A 15000-nucleotide genomic window follows, 5' to 3' on the forward strand; every position below is an offset into this window, starting at 1 on the left:
TTTCTTTGAGCGTTTTACATTACATTCACAAAATCCTTGTCTTGCCGCTGACAGACTCAGATTATTATTCTAAGTGTCTGACAACATTATGGAAAGGATTTCCAAGGAGGTCGACCTTTGTGTTAAAGAGAAAGATCCTTTTTTTTTTTAAACCTAAAAACATCCGAGAAATTTGCGTTCGCTAAACCCACCAGACTCCATGTAAATAACAGTGATTTTATCATCATAAAACACACTTCATTCAAAGTCGACAGAAACTAAATAAAACTATTAAAAGCCGTTTTTTGCACTTCGTCAACCATCACAACTCTAGTTTTGGTTGAAATAAACACATAGTTTACAGATGTACATGTGAAAATATGTTGGCTCTATACACGCTAAAAGTATTGCTTTTTTAAATGGAGTCTGGTGGATTCAGCGCTTGCGACTACAGAGCTGTTTCTGGTTAAACAGAAAGGTCTCAAAGAGGTTTTAAATGTCTATCTCTGTAGGGATCCTTTCCATAATGTCATCAGGCACTTAGAATAATAATCTGAGTCTGTCAGTGGCAAAAAAAAATCCTTTTAGTGGACCAAATGGTTACATTGCAACACACATAGTTTACCGATTTACATGTGGAAATATGTTGACTCCATACATGCTAAAAGCATTGTTGACCAATGTCAAAGATTGTTGTTCTCATCAGTCACTTACACACACAAACATGGGGAAACAATGGTAGTTACCCTTTAAGCTGTGTAGATGATGCCAACGTGGCATTTGCTTCGATTGTAGTCTAGTCGCTAACCTGGCTAAAGCTGGTCTATATCCAGTATAAAAATAGAACATTTATTCCCGTCAATTAAAAACAAAACATTCATCATAAACAGTAAACAGAGCGTGTTTAAATTCTCTGGCTTTAGACGGTCACCTAGAAAGTAGTCTATATCCCCGACGTTCCACTTCCAAGATTGCTCCAGTCAAGGGCGTAACTTTGGGTTCGACATTAGGGGGGGATTTATGTTTTTTTTTATGTCAGTTAGCCTAATAGCTGGTTTGATTTGCATTGAGAGATGATTTTATGGAAAGTACCCCATGCCAATCTCTAGGTATGGTGAAGGGTATGTGATGATGTGGGGGTATGGTGAAGGGATGTGATGATGTGGGGGTATGGTGAAGGGTATGTGATGATGTGGGGACCAAGGGAACTTTATCAGGATGCATAGTATCCTGGATCCATGAAATAACTGGCCTTTCAAAATAAAAGTCTGCCTGCCTCTATGGGAATTTAACATAGGGGTGTATTGACTTATGCCCCCTGTATTTTAAAGAAGAACATTTATTTATTCACGATACATTATTCATTCACAAAGAAAATTGGTGTCCTTAAAGGTTGGATTTTTCCTCATTTTTTCAATTAAGGCATTAAGATCATTTTCCAAAAGATGTTTTTTTTTATTCTTCTTTTTAATTAACTTTAGCATGGGTGTATTCACTTAATGTTGCACTGTAACTTGACTTTATGATGTTTGTTTGTTTTCCTTCACAGAGCCAAACGTGTCGACCACGCAGCACCGGCTGTGAGCGAGCGTGTGTGTGCGTGCGTGCGGGTGTGTGTGTGAGAGGTCATGTCCGGCATGACGAGCGGCGTGTGTGTGGAGAGCGACCTTTCCACGATGCTCCAGAGAAGCTCCGCCCCCTCCCACCATCACCCCAACCACCATGGTTACGGCGGACAGGGACAGGTGAGTCGCCGTTTGATTTTTGTTTTTAACATTCGAGACACTGTCGAGTTCGGGGGTGGCACAAAGGGAGGTTTGGGGAGATCCAGCTCCGCAGGGCTGTAGTACTCAAGAGGTTGTCTAGGACTTGTTTCGGACTTGTCTCCGACTTGTCTAGGACTTGTTTCGGACTTGTTTCGGACTTGTCTCCGACTTGTCTCCGACTTGTGTTGGACTTATCTCAGACTTGTCATGGACTTGTCATGGACTTGTCTAGGACTTGTCTCGGACTTGTCTAGGATTTGTCTAGGACTTGTCAGGGACTTGTCTCGGACTTGTCTGAGACTTGTCTGGGACTTGTCTGGGACTTGTCTCTGACTTGTCTTGGACTTTGTCTCGGACTTGCCTAGGACTTGTCTCGGACTTGTCTCGGACTTGTCTCGGACTGGTCCGGGACTTGTCTCTAACTTGTCATGGACTTGTCATGGACTTGTGTCGGACTTGTCTTGGACTCAGGGGCGTAGCCGTTATTTCTGAAGTGAGGAGGGCAGATTGTTCAGGAGCATAATTTTTAATGAAAGATACTATTATCACGGTTACTATGAAGTTTAAGCTCTATCTATAGTAACGGATATGTGAATGAATGTTATGTAATTTTGCCTGATTTCATGTGGAAGTTGTTGATTGGTGCACAAAAACAGTCCCCTCCTACAGAAGATACAGCTTCTTAGGATGTAACACCATTTGCCTGAAGATGGTCTAGTACGGAAACATAGCCTACTATTGAACTTTACATATTTTTTGCAAGTTAGACAGTGTGCAGGAGTTTCTTTGCAACTTTTGACCTGCTTGTCCCCTTCCGACTGTAGAAGGAATTGTGTCTAAAATAAGGCCCTAAGGCCTGTCAAATCTGACTCCAATTTATTAATTCCCGCGCCTTCTTACATAGGACTTAAGTTTCCCAGAACGAGTGCGGATCGGGCCGCATTTTTCTGTCCGAGCCCGGCCTGCGTCCAACAGAGCAGCAACCGAGCCCGACACAGTTAAAATCCAATTTTTTTCTCATACTAACAACACATGTACGTTTGTAGGAAGGCATTCGGAAATGTCAACAGATGAACGCATCAGCGCACACGGGGCAACAAGCGCACGTTATCACAGGCGTGCACCTACATAAAAGCTTTTTTAAATTTAAAATGTTCAATGCCTTATCACGCTGATGTGACAGAGCCCGAACCCCAACATAATTTCTAAATATCTGTCCGAACCCGGGCTCGGTTCAGGTATCCATCCTCTAACCAGAAAACAAGGATCAATCTGAGACGAAGAGTTCAGTTAAGCAAAGTTTACTGAGTCCAGCATGACAGTTACAACACAATTGTGGGTTCACAAAAACAGAGTCTAAGTTTCCCCTAGCAACAGACATTAAATCAGAGCTCAGTCCACCAAGATCTCATCTGAAAATGAACTCTGATCTGAGTTTTCCCTGTCTTTATTATCTCCTCACAGGGGGTTGTCTCCTAGTTTCTAGAGAGAAACACAGACACACACACACACCACACACACCACACACACACACACACACCACTAGAGGTGCAACGATGAATCGATGAATCGATTAGTTGTCAACTATTAAATTAATCGCCAACTATTTTGATAATCGATTAATCGTTTGAGTCATTTTTTTATTAAGAAAATCAGATTTCTCTGATTCCAGCTTGTTAAATGTGAATATCTTCTAGTTTCTTCTCTCTTCTGTGACAGTAAACTGAATATCTTTTGAGTTTTGGACAACACAAGACATTTGAGGACGTCCTCTTAGGCTTTGTGAAACACTGATCCACATTTTTCACCATGTTTTGACATTTTTATAGATCAAACAACTAATCGATTAATCGAGAAAGTAATCGACAGATTAATCGACTATGAAAATAATCGTTAGTTGCAGCTCTACACACACACACACACACACACACACACACACACACACAAGATCGGGGTCTCTGTGTGGTGCAACTTCCTCGTCTGCTCTCATAACCTTTAACTGCTTTTCCTGTTTTTCTGCTTATCCGTCTGGTACACAATGCATTCTTATGCCATAAAATGGCTTAAACTATAGTTAACGGCTTAAGTTTAACCTTCTCTGTGTCAGAGACATTTCCTTGAACTAGTTCTTCAATGACTGCACACAGCTCCTTTTGCAACGTGCACAAACATAACTTTAACTGCTGATATTCTACACGATGCACCTGTCTTACATTGTAGATGTGCAAAAGTATTGTTCTGTATTGAGAGCTCCTCTCCCATTGGTTGCTGCCGATGTTTGTGTTGCGTTGCAGATGTCGAGCCTGGCGCCGATGCTGGACTATGGCTCGGAGATGGACCGGTACCGCTCGTCCATCGCCAGCTTCTACAAGACCAACGTCAACATGAACATGAACGTGAACGTCACAAACTTCCCTCAGTCCTCCAAGCTGGCAGCGCGTCTGGCGGCCGCCGGCCCCATCTTCCCTCCCGCCGCCGCCGCCAGGCTGGGCGCCATGGCGACGGCACCCTGGGGTTGCCACGACAACATGAACCACCACCCGGCGGCCGTGTTCTGGGGCCGGCCCAAACCTGCCCCGACGCACCCCCACCACCCCCACCACGCCGCGGCCGCCGCCGGACACATGGCGCCCTCGCATCACAGTACCAGCATGCAACAGGGCGGCGGGGGACCGGGGGGTGGGGGAGGGGGCGGCGCTGAGGGGGGAGGGGCGGAGAAACTGGCACACAGCGCCTCCTCACTTCCTGTGGCGCAGGGAGCCGCGCACCATCACCCCAACGGGAACTTCCTGCAGACGTACGGGGGCGCAGCGGACTGCGGTGGCATGAGCAAACAGGGACACGCCCACGCGGACATGATGGGCCTATCGGAGGCCGGCAGCTGCAACGGGGGAGGGGTGATGGGCGGCGGCTTCCTGGGGGGGCTGGGATTACCCCCAGGGGTCATTGTCATGGCGATGGGGTCGGCCGACGCCGGCAGCGCCTTCCAGATGACGGGCGGCCAGCGGGCGCTCACGGACTGCCAGCAGCACGCTAACTCCTCCCCCTGCCCGTCCGCCTCCTCGCCGTCGTCGGGGGTGACGGCCGCCGGGGGAGTGGCCCTATCGTCCACGTCGTCGTCTTCGTCGGCGGGCGCGGTGGCCAAGCGGAAGAGGAAGCGGTGCGGTGTGTGCGGGCCGTGCAGGCGGCTCATCAACTGTGGCGTGTGCTCGTCGTGCCGCAACAGGAAGACGGGTCACCAGATCTGCAAGTTCAGGAAGTGTGAGGAGCTGAAGAAGAAGCCGGGGGGAGGAGGGGGGGTGCTGGAGGTAAACACACACACACACACACACACACACACACACACACACACACACACACACACACACACACACACACACACACATAAGGCAGTGAATATTTTACAGTCAGGGTTAGATGGAAAAGAAGGTGTGTGTCTGTTTGTGTGTGTGTCTGTGTGTGTCTGTGTGTGTGTGTGTGTGTGTGTGTGTGTGTGTGTGTGTGTGTGTGTGTGTGTGTGTGTGTGTGTGTCTCTGTGTGTGTGTGTCCTGGCTCACTTTAAAGGTGCTGACACACCCGATAATTGGCCGTCTGACTCGAGTCTGTTCGGTGTGTTCCGTGCCGTCGTCCGTCGGAGGAGCCGTCGGCTTTAATTTGGGCAGATTTGACTTGTTGAATCGGAAGGCGGGCAGTCGGACTCAATGGCCAATCTGATTGGTGGAGCGCTAACCCGGAAATGACGAGCGGGATGAGTGACGAACGCCTCTCAAAATCTGACGAAAATCTTTTAAACTGACCTTTGTTGATCTGAAATGAAGACAGATTCAGCAACTACACGGCCTATTTCTCTCTTAAAATGTTTTCAGAAACACGTTTCAGTGAACTATTTTCGTAAAATACGAGATAATATTTCAAACAAGCCGCCATTACTATCGGCTGGAGAAGCCAGACCCACGTGATGCCTTCGCACGTGCAGAACGTACGCTCAAGTCGCCGTCGCTTCGATGTGTTCTGAGGCACTTTTTGGAACTGATCAGTCCGACTGGCTTTACTGCCGACGGTCAGCCGTCTGTGTGTGTGTTTGTGTGTGTGTGTGTGTGTGTGTGTTTGTGTGTGTTTGTGTGTGTGTGTGTCTGTGTCTGTGTGTGTGTGTCCTGGCTCACTTTAACCCAGCTGACTGCCAGCACGGTGAGAGCTGGAAGGCATCGCTCTTCAGCCCCGCTGAGTGTGTGTGTGTGAACTGCTGTGCAGATGGTGGGTGGTGAAAAGCGAGAGCTTGGTCCCTGCTGATGTTTGGCAGGCTGCCAACACACACACACACACACACACACACACACACACAGAGACACACACACACACACACCGAGGGATTCACAGTGATAAAGCGAGCCGAAGAGAGAGAGCGAAAGGAGAATATTTATCTGTGCGTGTGCTCTAAGAATTAGCAGCGATCAATAATTCATTGACACCAGCGTTCGACCTCACTGATACTGATGACTCTATATACACACACACACACACACACAGACACACACACACAATCACACAGACACACACACACACACGCGTGGGAATCTGCACTAACTACGGTATAACTAATTATTCCCTCAGCATCAACACACATATTGAAAGTGTGTGTGTCTGTGTGTGTGTGTGTGTGTCTGTGTGTGTGCGTGCGTGCGCGTGTGTTTGTCCAAGTGTGTGTGTGTGTGTGTGTCTCTGTGCGTGTGTGTGTGTGTGTGTGTGTGTGTGTGTGTGTGTGTGTGTGTGTCTGTGTGTGTGTGTCTCTCTTTGTGTGCATGTGTGTCTCTCTTTGTGTGTGTGTGTGTGTGTGTGTGTGTGTGTGTCTGTGTGTGTGTGTCTCTCTTTGTGTGCATGTGTGTCTCTCTTTGTGTGTGTGTGTGTGTGTGTGTGTGTGTGTGTCTCTTTGTGTGTGTGTGTCTCTGTGTGTGTGTGTGTGTGTGTGTGTGTGTGGTTTCACACTCTTGCCTCATCCCTCTTCCTGGGTGTTTTTTTGTTGTTAAGTTAACTTAGTCTCTGACTGACCGCTGACTTTAAAATGAAAAGGAATTGGATTGTAACGGCCACTGAATACTAAACCATTGATCTGAAAGACTCACTTCTTTTCTTGTCTTTTATTCTCAGCGGCCGCCCTCCGTCCCGACCGGCGAGGCGTTTCGTTGGTTCTTCTAGCCTCCCCCTCGGCCAATAGGAAGTCACCGTCACATCACGTACTGACAATTAACCCATTCTGGACTACAACATCTGGATTTTAAAACCAGATGTTTTGCAACAGGATTACTCGCTTTCATACACACTGTGTTGACGGCTCTTTTAAAAAGACTACAAATCCCACCTCAACTGGAACAGGGAAAGCAAGCTGGGAGGACGGAGGTGGAGGGAGGCAGTTTGGGTCACAGGCGACAGGAATCGGCCAATCAGAATTTGGTGCGATGATGTCACAGTTGCACGTTTTTCCCTGAAGTTGTTGTTTTGCAGGTAAATATAGGGTTAAATATTAGGGTTAAGGAAAACATATTCTGCAATTAAAATACATCTTTCGTTTCAGCAATCTAATCCGCGAAAAATGGGTTTAACGAGCCTACAGATGTTCCTTCAGATGTTCCTACAGAAAGTCCCACATTTGTACAGATAGCCTAGCAACATTTGACCCAGAATGGAGCACGTTGTTTTGAAAATGTAGCAGCAGAAGTAAAAGTAGTAGTCCTGTGATACAACCATAGACTGTTAATATTAGTGGACAGAGCGTGTGTGACGTCACCCAGTGGTTTGTGGAGATCTGCTGAGTCGTCGAGTTTGCCGTTACCATAGACAGTTTATAAGAATGGACCAACAGATCCCGTGTCTCTGGACGGAGACCAGTGAAGGATATTAGAAGATCTTTCCCGGTGATGGCTGAGCGTTACTGAGCAGCCTCCAACTGAGCTTGAAGACGTAGATGTGACGTGAGCAACCTGTCTGAAAGTTGGAAGTCTTCTGGTAGCTGTGCCAAGAGAAATCTCAATCATTCCCAATCTAGCAGAGACGGAGAGCGTAGGTATATGTAAGGAGATAACATAGACACAGGCTAATTATTGATCACTAAAATGATAGTTAACATTAGTAATTAAACTTAAACAGCTAATGGAAGTCCAAACTGCCTGAGAGCTTCTCCTGTACTATACGGTAATTCCTCTACTATGAGACAGTAAGTCGCGTGGTTATGACACAATCGTTAGCCTATTTTTATAAAAACGTCTGCTACGGAGCCATAACGTGAGCTACAAGGTAATGGAGCCTTTTATACATTGTCGTGTTTCTTTAGAAATAAACAATGGACAAATAAAGTCTTTAAACTCTTCAGATGTAAAGTTATTCTCTGTCAAAGTGACGTCAAAATGAATGGCAGTCAATGGGATGCTAACGGGGGGTGATGGCTTGGTAGCATCAAAATGGCGCCATAGGAGGTTCGTGGTCCGAGGAGACGCTGACCCTCTTGGATGGAATTCAGGTAGAAAGCAGGTTTAAGGCACTTCCACATTTGCAGCACTTTGCCGAACCGGATACTTTGTCCATTAATATTATACAGTCTATGGATACAACTTGAAAAAGCATGACTTTCTCAATGCTGGAGCGCTAAAATTGACAATGAAAACCGTCAGTTTAACCGTCAGCCTTTATCTTTATGCCGCCAAATCCAAGCGCCAAACCGATGGCGATGTGTTTAATTTGCAGTGTGAGTGTCACCACATTGAGAAAGAACGTTCCGGACAATACATTCTCACTCCTATCGCGTAAAATACGGACGCTTGGTCAGGTGTCTTTGGCGTTAACGCTAAAAGTCTCCTTTAGCGTCATATCTAAACGTTTATCAGTGTTTTAATCCTCCAACGTCTCTAGGATTAGGCAATGGTTAGGGTTGGGGTTGGGGTTAGGGTTGGGGTTAAGGTTGGGGTTGTGTTTGGGGTTAGGGTTAGGGTTAAGGTTGGGGTTAGGGTTGGGTGCCTTGAAGTCAACGGTCGCAGCGCTGCCTCGAAGGAGACGTTGGGGGCTTAAAACACCATCGAGCAATCTAAACGTGCTGGGTCGGGACTATTGGCGTCACTTTTGACGCAGTTAGATTTAGGAAAAGGTCGTGGGTGGGCTTACGTTTCCGTCACTCGCGAGAAGAACGGGACGGTTGGGTTTAGGAAACGTGGCACGCGGGACACGATCCCCGGTCTCCTGGGTGAAGGTCCTGTTGTTTGACCCATCCACCCCCCCGACCAACCTCCCTACGCAGATTTTCGGGCTTTCATACTACTCGCTACCATAGTTGCTCTTAATGCTACGTCATCTTCAAACCCTGTGTAGCTGCTGCTCTCCCCGGTACGTTATAGAAAACACGCTGAAGGGGGGTTTTTGCGTCACTTCAGACGCTGACAGCCACTGTCCAAACGTCCGTTTTTTACGAGAAAAAAACTCCTCGTGGAAAGTTTGTCCGGAACGTTTTTTTGGAGCTGTTCTACGAGTGCTTTTAAAATCTGGACCAGTTGAATGTGTAACTGAATAGCCCTGGCCTACACTGTCTGTGATCCAACTGTGTCCTCCTTCCTCCTCCTAGCGAACCAGGAAGATGATTCCGCCTCGAGTGGAAACAGAAACCGGACGCCGAGTTAACCTCACAGGAAGAACTACTTTACCACAGAGGAAATACAAACTGACCTCAGCAGGAAGTTATCCAGGACTCTTATTATTTACCCCTTTTCCACCAACGCCAACCTCCTTCTGGTCCTGGTCCTGGTCCTGGTTCTGGTTCTGGTTCTGATTCTGCAAAGAACCACTTTGCTTTTCCACTGCCCAGAGAGCCACATCTTTAACATCGCCGTATACGCTTTTTTCGACGTTTTTGACGAATTTTAAGGGATTTAAAAGTGTCAAAGATGTCGAATAGAAGCTTCGAAAAAGCAAACTAACCCTGACGTGATTGGTTTACGATAATCCCGCCCCCAGCCCCTGACGTGATTGGTTTACGATAACCCCGCCCCCAGCCCCTGACGTGATTGGTTTACGATAACCCCGCCCCCAGCCCCTGACGTGATTGGTTTACAATAACCCCGCCCCCAGCCCCTGACGTGATTGGTTTACAATAATCCCGCCCCCAGCCCCTGACGTGATTGGTTTACGATAACCCCGCCCCCAGCCCCTGACGTGATTGGTTTACGATAACCCAGCCCCCAGCCCCTGACGTGATTGGTTCTTGGTTCTAGACCAGCAAAGTGTCGGTACCGCTCCAGAACCAGTTTTCCCGCCGAAAGCCAGTTCTTTGGCCGTCGAAACCCAAAGAACTGGTTCGACATTCGGCCCTCAAACTTCCGTTGTGGAAAAGGGGTAAATTAAGGACTACAACTTCACCATCCGTAGGACTACAACTACCACATCACTGTTATCTGTCTCTTCTGTCTACCTCCGCCTCAAGAACTTTTAAAAGACATTTCTCTAAAGACACCGTGAGTGGTTCTTACTGAGCTGTGTTCACGCTGGTACGTCTCGATCTGCTTCTCAACTCTCTCGACGGTCCAGAGCCGATCCCCGTCTACGTGGAATCTGGTGTTTAGATTCTTTTATTTATTAATTTATTCAGTTTAAACGTCTGAATTTGTTTTCGTTTTGTCTGGATTTCAATGGAAAGTTCTCAGGGCGCAGTCACACTTCCGGATGGTTTTATACAAACAAAAAGCAGACGGGAAAAAAAAAGTCACTTTGTCGTATTTTTGTATTTGCGTAAAAAGTTTGTAAGTTCTTGTCTTCACAAACGCACATTTTGGGTGAAGTCTCACTCTGACTATTGGCTCTAAATTGGCACATCCAGTCCCCAAACATTCAGATTTAGTAAAGTCCGTATCGGTCAAACCCTCAACGGGACCTTCAAAGAGAGTTCAGAACCAGTTTCTCTGTTCTTGTATCGTCGCAGATTGTATTAAATGTCGACCCAACAGGAAACAGGAGAGTCCGCCTGCAGTTTTTAATGCAATGTGGGAACTCGAAGGGGTCCTTTCGGATATTCGGGGAAGACTGTCTGAAACCTCCCGGGACTAAAAGGAACCGAACTGAACTGAACGAGATCAGATCAGAACATTACACACGTAAAACATGTCATTTCCAACATGTCTGTGAGTCTTATTTAGAGATAACTCCCCCAAAATGTTCCCTGATACCATTGTAAAAAGCATACAAAGACTAAGGGCCGTTTTACAGTCGCCACAGCCGAGCTCGCTCGCGCCAATGTGACGTCAGAATGCCGTAGATCTCGCTGGCGCGCCAGGATTTTGAGTGCACCACTCTTTTTTTTCAGCGCCGCACGACAAAGCGGAAACAGGAAGCATGGACGAGTTCGAGGGTAAAACATAGACGGTATATAAGAATGGACCAACAGATCCTGTGTCTCTGGACAGAGACCAGTGAAGGATATTAGAAGATCTTTTCCGGTGATGGCTGAGCGTTACTGAGCAGCCTCCAACTGAGCTTGAAGACGTAGATGTGACGTGAGCAACCTGTCTGAAAGTTGGAAGTCTTCTGGTAGCTGTGCCAAGAGAAATCTCAATCATTCCCAATCTAGCAGAGACGGAGAGCGTAGGTATAAGGAGATAACATAGACACAGGCTAATTATTGATCACTAAAATGCTAGTTAGCATTAGTAATTAAACTTAAACAGCTAATGGAAGTCCAAACTGCCTGAGAGCTTCTCCTGTACTATACGGTAATTCCTCTACTATGAGACAGTAACTCTCGTGGTTATGACCCAATCGTTAGCCTATTTTTATAAAAACGTCTGCTACGGAGCCATAACGTGAGGTACAAGGTAATGGAGCCTTTTATACATTGTCGTGTTTCTTTAGAAATAAACAACGGACAAATAGAGTCTTTAAACGCTTCAGATGTAATGTTATTCGCTGTGAAAATGAATGGCAGTCAAAGGGATGCTAACGGGGAGGTGATGGCTTGTTAGCATCAAAATGGCGCCATAGGAGGTTCGCGGTCCGAGGAGAAGCTGACCCCCTTGGTGAAAACACACCGTGAAGCGGAGCTATTTTTACTTTTTGTTCAGAATGAAATATTGCGACAAATACTGGATGGACTTCATTCATGTTCCCCAGAGGATGAATCATCATGTTCAGTCAGGCTACATCTTCACTGCTACGTTTTCATTTTAAAGCGGCATTTTGAGACAAAATCGATCTCTGATTTGAAGAGTTTCAGCTCCGGTAGCAGAACTAATCTCTGATCTCGTCTGACGTTACTCTGCGGTTTTTAGACTAAAAAGCAAACCGGCAGTTTTCAAACCAAAACGGGGGCAGCAGTGTTTCCAAGTGTCTCCGTTTTCGGGGCTCTGAAGTCTGAAATGCTGCAAAAGATATTCATTTTTAAATCAAACGTAATAGTGTAGATGTAGCCTGAGTAGTCGGCTCACAGACATGTTGGAAATATTTATTTTTTTCTTTTATTTTCGGGTATTTTCATGAGGAAAACGTTCCCCTGCCTCTCCATGGGAACTAAAACCAAACGTCTCCTTTTCTAAAGCCCCGGGTGGGGTTAGAGGGAGGAAAGGGGGCGTTTGTTTTGCGTGTCTGTCCTCCTCCTCCTCCTCCTCCTCCTCCTCTGTTCTGTCTCTGTGCTGAATTGTAATAAAGCATTTCAAAGATTAGCTGTGTGATGGACGCACACCGGAGGAATACGGATGTCAGGGGATTGCATCATACAACAGAGAGAGTGTGTGTGTGTGTGTGTGTGTGTGTGTGTGTGTGTGCGCGTGCGTGCATGCGTTTCTGTGCGTTTCTGTGTGTGTCTGTGCATGCGTTTCTGTGTTTCTGTGTGTATTTGTGTGTCTGTGTATTTGTGTGTGTGTGTGTGTTTCTGTGTGTATTTGTGTGTGTGCGTGTGTGTGTGTGTCTCAGTGTGTGTGTGTGTGTGTGTGTGAAGAGAAAAAAAATATGCAATACGTTTTGTGTGTTTGTGTGACGATATGTCATAAGATGGAAGCTGTGTGTGTGTGTGTGTGTGTGTGTGTGTGTGTGTGTGGGCTTGTCATCTCAGTAATGGTGTTGTTGTCAGAGAGAGAGAGAGAGAAAGAGAGAGAAACAGAGACTGGTTGTCCCTGACGACGGTGTTCCGTGTTGCCTGGCAACAGCGCTAACAATGGGCCCACCACCAGTGTTCTAGAATGTGGGCGTGGCCTGAGAGAGCGCGGGAGAAAGGCGGGGGAGGGGGACATCTGAGATGTAAATTATTCATATTCGTCATAAATCTGTATATAAATCAAGTTTTATGTAATCAGCTCTGAGATAAACAAACAGAGATGAAACACAGCAACACCTTTTGTGTTTAGGGCTCCGTTATTTTCCTAATAATGTCCTCCGAAATGTGGGTGCAACGCAAAATATGGCACTGAAATTTTCCCACAGATTAAAAAAAAAAAATAATGAAAATTTGAACTCAGAATTTTAACATATCTCTACTTATGCTGCGTTCCAGGCAGCCCGTTACTCGTGTTTTCACGACCTTCTAACTGTGAAAGTGCCCTGGAACGGCCGCCAAACCCGTAACTTACTACTCGTTAACTCGTACCAGATCGTTGTAGGTCAGAGTAACGCTTATCAGTTCAATTTTCTAAGCACAAACGGACATATGGAAAAACAGAAAAATGGGTTCCAATATCCAATTTTTCATTTTTTTCCGCCTTGACAAATTAAAAAATTGGATCTTTAAACTGTTTTTCCAATTTTCTGTTTTTATTCAGAGGATCAGAAATGTAGAAAATTACAAAATTGCGTCTGAGCTCCAATTATTCAATACTGTGATGGTATTCTCTCCCTCCAATTATTCAATACTGTGATGGTATTCTCTCCCTCCAATTATTCAATACTGTGATGGTATTCTCTCCCTCCAATTATTCAATACTGTGATGGTATTCTCTCCCTCGTTCTGCCTAGCTACGCCCCCCTCCCACTCGAAACCATCAGTTGCACCTCTGACCCCAAAGTTCATCAGTTTTTAGTTTTTTGGTCCATATGCAGTTAATGACCTGCATATTCCACAAAGTAGAGGAGAGAATATCATGGCAGTATTGAATAATTAGCTCAGACGCAATTTTGTAATTTTCTCAATTTCTGATCCTCTGAATAAAAACAGAAAATTGGAAAAACAATTTAAAGATCCAATTTTTTAATTTGTCAATGTGGAAAAAGAATTAAAAATTGGATATTTTAACCCATTTTTCTGTTTTTACAATGTCCGTTTGTGCTTAGAAAATTGAACTGATAAGCGTTACGCTGACCGTTGTTCTCCCAGTTACAGTTTTTGACGTCACACATAAACAACAATGGCGACCCCTGTTGATGCTGTACAAACGCCGGTGATTAACGGTGAGAAATAGTAGACATAAATAGACATAAATAGGCAACGTAAAGTAATTCCGCACATTGTAATCAAAACAATACACATACGATTGTGTTCTACTGCAGGTTATGTTTATTAAATGAAGCCCTAAATATGTCGCCGACTAGAAAACGTTAGTATCAGCTAGCGCTAGCTAACTTCAATGGTAGGTAGCCGCTAGATAACGTCAACATTAGGTAGCCGCTAGCTAACGTCAACATTAGGTAGCCGCTAGCTAATGTCAACATTAGGTAGCCGCTAGATAAAGTCAACATTAGGTAGCCGCTAGATAAAGTCAACATTAGGTAGCCGCTAGCTAACGTCAACGGTAGGTAGCTGCTAGCTAATGTCAACATTAGGTAGCCGCTAGATAACGTCAACATTAGGTAGCCGCTAGCTAACGTCAACATTAGGTAGCTGCTAGCTAATGTCAACATTAGGTAGCCGCTAGATAAAGTCAACATTAGGTAGCTGCTAGATAAAGTCAACATTAGGTAGCCGCTAGCTAACGTCAACGGTAGGTAGCCGCTAGCTAACGTCAACATTAGGTAGCCGCTAGGTAACGCTAGCTAGAAGGGTTTGTCGTGACTTTGCCTGGAACGCTACCAAGTCATGAGTCGTGACTTGAAGTCGTAACTTAGGGACTTAATTGTGTCTGGAACGCAGCATTAAAGCAGAAAGAACTGCCCGCTAAATTCATCGCTGAAAGCTGTAACAGAAATAAAAATAAAAATCTGCAGGTTTGGGTCTTCTAATTTAAAGGGTACAGGGTAAAGGGTACACTTTGAATTCATTAAAAAGGGCTACGGTACCATCGATTTATTTAATTAGTCCATTTGT

The 15000-nt window shown here is 45.6% G+C and overlaps 2 protein-coding genes and 1 long non-coding RNA gene across 3 annotated transcripts in view; 1 reads left to right on the forward strand and 2 right to left on the reverse strand.

Annotated features, from left to right (window-relative positions):
• The window catches only part of LOC116064524 (CXXC-type zinc finger protein 5-like), an 8978-nt gene extending 1543 nt beyond the window's left edge, over window positions 1-7435 (forward strand). Inside the window, exons 2-4 of the mRNA XM_031319761.2 lie at window positions 1529-1724; window positions 4040-5053; window positions 6891-7435. Of these exons, the coding sequence (XP_031175621.2) occupies window positions 1608-1724; window positions 4040-5053; window positions 6891-6938 (1179 nt within the window). The 5' untranslated portion in view covers window positions 1529-1607 and the 3' untranslated portion in view covers window positions 6939-7435. The remainder of the gene's footprint in view (window positions 1-1528; window positions 1725-4039; window positions 5054-6890) is intronic.
• The window catches only part of LOC116064544 (zinc finger protein 239-like), an 893026-nt gene that overhangs the window by 247220 nt on the left and 630806 nt on the right, over window positions 1-15000 (reverse strand). The window lies entirely within an intron of this gene.
• LOC118493602 overlaps window positions 3751-15000 on the reverse strand; it is a 16150-nt gene continuing 4900 nt past the window's right edge. The window contains exons 2-3 of the long non-coding RNA XR_004895550.1: window positions 8638-8641; window positions 3751-3807 (exon numbers count right to left, since the gene is read on the reverse strand). This is a non-coding gene — a long non-coding RNA (uncharacterized LOC118493602). The remainder of the gene's footprint in view (window positions 3808-8637; window positions 8642-15000) is intronic.

The sequence above is a fragment of the Sander lucioperca genome, chromosome 17, assembly GCF_008315115.2.
Source record: "Sander lucioperca isolate FBNREF2018 chromosome 17, SLUC_FBN_1.2, whole genome shotgun sequence".
Lineage (NCBI taxonomy): Eukaryota > Metazoa > Chordata > Actinopteri > Perciformes > Percidae > Sander > Sander lucioperca.